Raw genomic sequence first — 7,353 nt, forward strand, 5'->3', positions numbered from 1 at the left:
GGATGTCATTGAGCTAGTAATAAATAAAAATTACAGAAGAATGAGGAAAGTTGGGAATATTGGGCTTTAAAAATAAGGTGATAAAAAAGGTGAGGGCAATGCAAATAAGGTTATTTTGTTGGCTAATACAAGAATATCGTGACTTGTTTAAAAAAAAGTAAGATTTTATTCGTGTCTCGTCATTAAAATCTGAAATATTGTGACAAAATATTTGGAGTCAAATATTAGATATTTCAAATAAAATATGTATCTTATAAAATAAGGATAAGATCTTCATATGCTTTATCTTTTTTTTATATTTTAGTCGAATGTGAAGTTATTACTATCAAAGAGAAGTAGTCAGTAAAATCTTCGTGTGTGTATTGTAGACAATAAAATTCATGTTGAGAAAACAATAATCAAGAATGGAAAATTATAGCAACAATCGTTTTATTATTTCAAAGTGTGAGTGTTACAATCTCTATGATTTCTCTGAATTCGTCTTTTCAAATATGAATTCAAGGGTTTTGAAGTTTGTTCTTGAATCTTCGATGAACTTGAACTTGAACTTGAACTTTATCTTGATCTTGACCTTTACTTGAATTCAAGGGCTTCGAGCTTGTTCTTGAATCTGATGGTCTTGATCTTGATCGTTCTTGAACTTAAATGCTTGAATTCTTAAACTTGTAGCTTTATAGAAAATTTTATGGTGTTTGTACCACGGATTGCTGAAGGCGTTGTTAAGCCCTAAGTTTGAATTCCAATTTCATTGCCCTTATTCCGAAAGTATAAAGTCCTTCTTTCACCAATTCCGACCTACTTTTTATACATATGTTTAAAAAGCACTTACCTAAGTTTCAAATTTTGGCAAAAGAAAATAGGAGGGTAGACAAAAATCATTTTCTCTAGCTTCTTGTTTAGAATTTTCTGGTCTCTTTTCTAAATTATGAGGACCCCTATTTATAGTTTTAGAATAGAGGAGTTGCGCTTGGAACAGGATTCCCTTCGGCCAATCAGATTTAAGTGACATGTCATATGGGCTTTATGGAGTGAGCTTGTCATCTTTGACACATGTCATGATCTTATTGGCTTCTTTGTTTGACTTGGCATGTCATGTCATTTGCCACGTGGCACCAAAAGAATGGGCCTCTAGGATAAGATGACATTAGACTTAGCAAATTGGGCTCATCTATAGTCCAAATCAATTAATTTTGACTTTAATTAAATTCATATTTATTGGACTTGAATAATTAGCCCAATTATATTAATCCATAATATTTATTTGGACTAATATATTCATGAATTTAATATAATTCAAATCATTTTATAAATTTATATTTAATAAATTTTAAATGATTATAAATGCCCCTGCTTCAAGTCTTGTCAAAAAAAATTATCTTTTGAAGACTAGACTTGAAGTAGTAATTACACGATAATTATATACATGCATTTTAGATTATTTTATTGGTATACACTCCAGCGTAATTGGAGTATAGAAATGATATTTAAGTATCATATTGCCAACCTCCAACTATCCTTAGCCAATTAGATTTAGGAGAAAAGATAATTAGATGTTTGTTTTACCAATCAGCAATCCAATTGTAGGACGAAAAGGATAGGTATGTCGTTTGTTTTGTTTTTTTTTTTTTTTTAATTCCTACTGTCATGCTTCTTTAGGATTTTAAGCAGAAAAGAGTTATAATTGGTATAAAATATGGATTCTTCCAATGCCGTATTAACATTTAAAAATAGAGTTACAATTGGTATAGGATATGGATTCCTCCACCGCCATAACCCATATTAACATCTATAAATAGAGGCTAGCGTTTTTTCTATTCTCAACATTAGCCATTACGAGCTTCTCTTTCTTTCACAGACCTTCGAAGTGCAACACGTGAGCATAAAGGTACGTGTTTTTTGTTCACTTCGTTCCATTTTTATTTTTTCCGTGTGGTCCTCTTTTTTTTTCTTTTGCAGGTCATGGATTGATATATATATATATATATATATATATTTGGAAGCCATGTAATGGAGAGTTATCATAACACAAGAATTTGATTTTAAGGTGTGAAGGGATGTGTTTAACGTTCCCGCCTTGAAAATCACTAACTTGAGGCTTTACTAAAATATTGTGTTTAACGTCCCGCCTTGAAAAATAATACTATTCTCAAGGCTTTACAAGGTCCCGAATACTTAAGCATAAGGTGTGGAGGGAAGTATTTAATGTCCCCGCCTTGAAGATCACTAACTTGAGGCTTTACTAGAATACTGTGTTTAACGTCCCCGCCTCGAAAAAAATATTACTCTCAAGGCTTTACAAGGTCCCGAATACTTAAGCATAAGGTGTGAAGGGATGTGTTTAACGTCCCCGCCTTGAAGATCACTAACTTGAGGCTTTACTAGAATACTGTGTTTAACGTCCCCGCCTTGGAAAAAAATACTACTCTCAAGGCTTTACAAGGTCCCAAATACTTAAGCATAAGGTGTGAAGGGATGTGTTTAACGTCCCACCTTGAAGATCACTAACTTGAGGCTTTACTAAATTTCGAATACTTGAGCATAAGGTGTGAAGGGACGTGTTTAACGTCCCCACCTTGAGGTCAACAACTTGAGGCTTTATAAGATCTTTTTAAGGATAAATCCGTGAAAAGGCCAGCTTAAGGTGCAAAGGGATAAATCTTGTCCACCTTAAGGCATGGAAATTTAAAGATCCTTTTAAGGATAAACCCGTGAAAAGGCTAGTTTAAGGTGCAAAGGGACAAATCTTGTCCACCTTAAGGCATGGCGATTTTTTTTTTGTTACTCCTGGCCTGCAAGAGTATAAACTGTGTACGGCATAAAAAAAAATCAAAAAAATTCATCTAAGGATAAATTCGTGAAGAGGTCAGCTTAAGGTGCAAAGGGACATATTTGTCCACCTTAAGGCATGGAAATTTAAAGATCCATTTAAGGATAAATTCGTGAAAAGGCTAGCTTAAGGTGCAAAGGGACAAACCTCGTCCACCTTAAGGTATGGAAATTCAACGACGTGACATTTGAAGGATTTGGAGATTCTACTTACATACTTTGAAGTCTTGCTTGCACACTTAGAGGATTCGAATACTTCAACTTGTATACTTAGAGGATTCGAATACTTTAACTTCTACACTCAAAGAATTTAAAAACTTCAACTTGCATACTTGGCTAAATTTAAAGACTACAAGCGTACTGTTAAAGAAACTCATATTTTATAAGGGTTTACCCCCCCCCTTCATTGACCCATCAATACTTCGTAAAAGTCTAAAGTTTGATGAGACAAAAGATAAAACAAAATACTTATCGCTTTGACTGTCATGTGACAGATCAAGTGGGAACATGTGGTTTTTTGACACTCATGCAACTGAACTTAGGATATATTCTAAGCGCCTACGTACCTCAATGAAGAGGATCAAGTCACAACGTAGTTCTGGGATTGAGTGATTTTTTTTTTGTTGTACCGTACACAGTTTATACTCTTGCGGGCCAGGAGTGACATGCAGTTTAGGCTCGTACCTTAAGGAGCATCATCTTACTTCAAGGGTAGTACCTCTTTAGGAATTTTGCATTAATAGGACCATCCTTACGCCATCTGCATCAACAAGCTTGTAAGCACCATGTGAATATGCTTCTTGTACAATATAGGTCCATCCCACTTTGAGGTAAATTTGCCCCAGACTTGTGCGAAGTAATGATGGGTCTTCTTACTGCGAGAACTTGGTCTCCAACTTGGAAACACCTCAAGCGAACTTTTATTGAAAGCACGAGATAGACGAGCTTGATAACATTCAAGGTTTTGTTGGGCTTCTAGCCTCTTTTCGTCAAGTGCTTCTAACTCAGCAAGACGCAGTCGAGCATTTTCTTCTTCAGTGAGCCCTTCTTGAATAGCAAGTCTTAAGGAAGGTATTTGACGCTCGAGTGGCAGGACTGCTTCAACTCCAAAAGCAAGTGAATATGGTGTTGCTTGAGTTGGTGTGCGGTATGTTGTCCTATATGCCCACAAAGCTTCTTCCATTCTTTCATGCCAATCTCGTTTGGACTTGGAGACAACTTTCTTCAGGAGGTTGCATAGAGTCTTATTGAATGCTTCAGCAAGACCATTGGCGGCAGCATGATACATAGAAGATTTACGCTGCTTGAAGCCAAAGAGATCACAAATTTTGTTCATTAACTTATTATCAAATGGCTTGCCATTGTTGTTATTATGTAGCGAGGGATGCCAAAGCGATAGATGATATTCACTCGATAAAATTTGCAACATTCTCTTTCTTCACTTCTTTAAGAGCAACAGCTTCAGCCCATTTTGAGAAGTAATCTGTTGCAGCCAAGATGTACAAGTGTCCACCAGAAGATTTTGGTAGTGGTCCCACAACATCCAATCCCCAAGCGTCAAATGGCCAAGATGCATAGTTGGGTGCAATACTTCAGGCGGCTGATGTATGAAATTCGCATGAAATTGACAAGCATCGCACCTCCGAGCATAATCTAAGCAATCCTTCACCATGGTTGGCCAATAATACCCCATCCTCTTTATGTGAAAGTGGAGTTTCGGTCCAGATTGATGTGATCCACATACTCCTGAGTGTGCTTCTTGCAGAGCTTGAATTGCTTTCTCTCCCAAACATCGTAATAGTACACCCTCAAATGATCTTCTATATAATGTGTCCTTGTAGTAAAGGAAGCAGGTGCACGACGACGAATGTCAGTCCTTCTCCTTGGATTTTGGAAGTATCCCATAACACATGTAGTCAATAATGGGTTGTCTCCAATCTTCCTTTACGGCTTCAGAAACGGCAACGAGATGCTCAAGCTCATTTTCTATATATTCTTCCTCATTTGGCGGTGGTACTATCCATCTTTGACAAATAGTACTTGTTTATCAGGAAGGGTTAGCGTTGAAGCTAAGGCAGCCAATGCATCAGCTTTCTTATTTCCGTTCTACGCACATGTTGAAGGGTTACATCTCCAAGCCATCCTATCAACTTTTGAGCATAATCATGATAAGGACGCAATTCGGGTTCTTCACCTCATAACTTCCCAAGAGTTGGTTGATCACCAACTGAGAGTCACCAAAGACTTGTAAGTGTAATTGCTTCATGTCAGGCCATCTCAAGTCCAAGTATCAACTTGGTATTCAGCGACATTATTGAGCAACATTGCTTCAAAGTAAAGGAGAATGGTAGAATCTCTTCTTGAAGTGATGAACACTACGCCAACTCCGCCACGATGTGCAGCCCCATCAAAGTACATTTTCCAAGGAGGTTGAATTTCAATAGACATTGCATCTTCATCAGGAAGATCATCAGTTAACTCCCAATCATCGGTATCGGATGGTCTGCCAAGAAATCCGCTAATGCTTGTCCCTTCACAGCTTTCTGAGGGATGTACACAATCTCAAACTGTTGGAATTGGAGGTACCATCTTGCTAGTCGGTCACTAAGGACAGGTTTTGACATAACAAACTTGATGGGATTTGCTCTAGAAATGAGAGACAACATGCCTTGAAAATAATGCTTCATCTTTTGAATTGAGAAGACAAGTGCCAAGCACAACTTTTCAATTGGCGAATAGTTCAGCTCATTCGGTCATCGTTCTACTTAAGTAATAAAGAGATTTTCTTTGCCTTCACTATTCTCTTGAGCTAGCAGGGCTCCTACGACCTTTCTTTGCCGCAATGTAGAGTATCAATGGCTTTCCAGGTATAGGGCTGCCAAAACTGGAGGTTTCGCTAGATATGATTTGATACTTTTAAAGGCATCGCTACATGTTTGTCCCAATTAAAAGGAGCACCTTTCTTCATGAGATGACCGAATGGTTGGCATCTTCCCGCTAGATTTGAGATGAATCTCCTCAAGTAGGCTAACTTTCCTTGGAGACTTTTTAACTCATGAATATTTCGAGGCTCAGGCATCTTCATATTGCATCAACTTTGGCTTGATCAATTTCAATTCCTCGATGTCTTACAATAAATCCAAGGAACTTGCCAGAATTAACTCCGAAGGCACATTTCAATGGATTCATCCTTAGTTGATTATCTTCGGAGCAACTCAAACACCATTCTTAAGTATTTCAAATGATCACCTCTCTTTCTTGACTTACCACCAAGTCATCAACATAACATTCAACATTTTTGTGGAGCAAGTCATCAAATATATTTTGCATAGCCCTTTGATATGTGGCACCAACATTCTTTAAACCAAATGGCATCACTTTGTAGCAATAAATACCCTTAGGTGTGCGAAATGCGGTGAGTTCTTCATCCTTTGTGCCATGCGGATTGATTATAGCCAGAAGAATCGTCATGAATGACATCGCCTCATAACCAGTTGTGGCATCATCATCAGCTCCGAAATGGAAAGAGGAAACTCATTTTTAGGGCATGCATTATTGAGATATCTAAAGTCAACACAAACACGATTTTGACCATTCTTCTTTCTCACAGGAACAATACTTGAAATCCATGTAGGATATTTGACCACACGAATAAAAGCCTGCCTCAATGAGTTTGTTAACTTCATTTTCTATCAACGGAACCAAGTCTGGACTAAAATGTCTTTGAGCTTGCTTAAAGGACAAGAACCATTTTGACTGTCAACTGATGGATCACTACTTTAGGATTCAATCCAGGCATTTCTTTATAACTCCAAGCGAAGACATCCTATATTCTTTGAGTATATATTCATATAAGCGATTTCTTCATCAACTTCTAGAAATTCACTCAAGTAAGTTGGTCTTGGGTCTTCATCAGTGCTAAGGTTAACTTCCTTCAAAGGATCTAAAGTTACTCCCTTCTTCAAGTTCCGGTGGAGCATCTTCGGCATCTTCCTCTTCTAAAAGATCATTGTCATTGGCAGATATATGACAACACCAGACAATATCTTCTAACTCTTCATTGATCTTCATTTGAGGCAAAGAATCATACTCATTTTGGATTGTAACATGATTTGAGGAGCCTACACTTTCTTCATCTTCCTCGCGCTCCTTGGTGTAAACCACAGTGTGAGCCTTTGCCTTGAGTTCCTCCTTACACAAAACCACAACTTCTACTCGCCGCCTCATTCTAGAAGGAATCAAACTTTTGAAATCCTTTCTAATCAAATGTGATGTAGCGACCCTAAAAATAGATAGGTGAAACTAGAGCCTAACGTATGAATTTTTAAAGTTTAAGCATAAATTGGAGTTATGAAATTTTCCAAAAAAAATTGGACTTTGCCTTAGTTTTATTTGGTAGGCCCATGTAGGCAAGGGGCATTTTTGTAAATATTAATTTTAGTTAAATTAAGAAGTGGGTATATTTTTATTTTATTTCTAATAACTATATATGGTATTAAAACTTTTAAAAAGGTATTGTTCTAATTC

At 37.0% G+C, this 7,353-nt stretch overlaps 1 protein-coding gene across 1 annotated transcript; it reads right to left on the reverse strand.

Moving 5' to 3' along the window:
• Positions 1-3,577: 3,577 nt before the first annotated feature.
• Positions 3,578-4,162, reverse strand: LOC125812345 (uncharacterized). The gene has a single exon (XM_049491851.1). It carries the CDS (start codon positions 4,160-4,162, stop codon positions 3,578-3,580), a length of 585 nt encoding a protein of 194 aa, XP_049347808.1.
• Between the last annotated feature and the right edge of the window lie 3,191 nt (positions 4,163-7,353).

Source organism: Solanum verrucosum, unplaced genomic scaffold (assembly GCF_900185275.1).
Source record: "Solanum verrucosum unplaced genomic scaffold, falcon-dt-bn FXZP01000646.1, whole genome shotgun sequence".
NCBI lineage: Eukaryota > Viridiplantae > Streptophyta > Magnoliopsida > Solanales > Solanaceae > Solanum > Solanum verrucosum.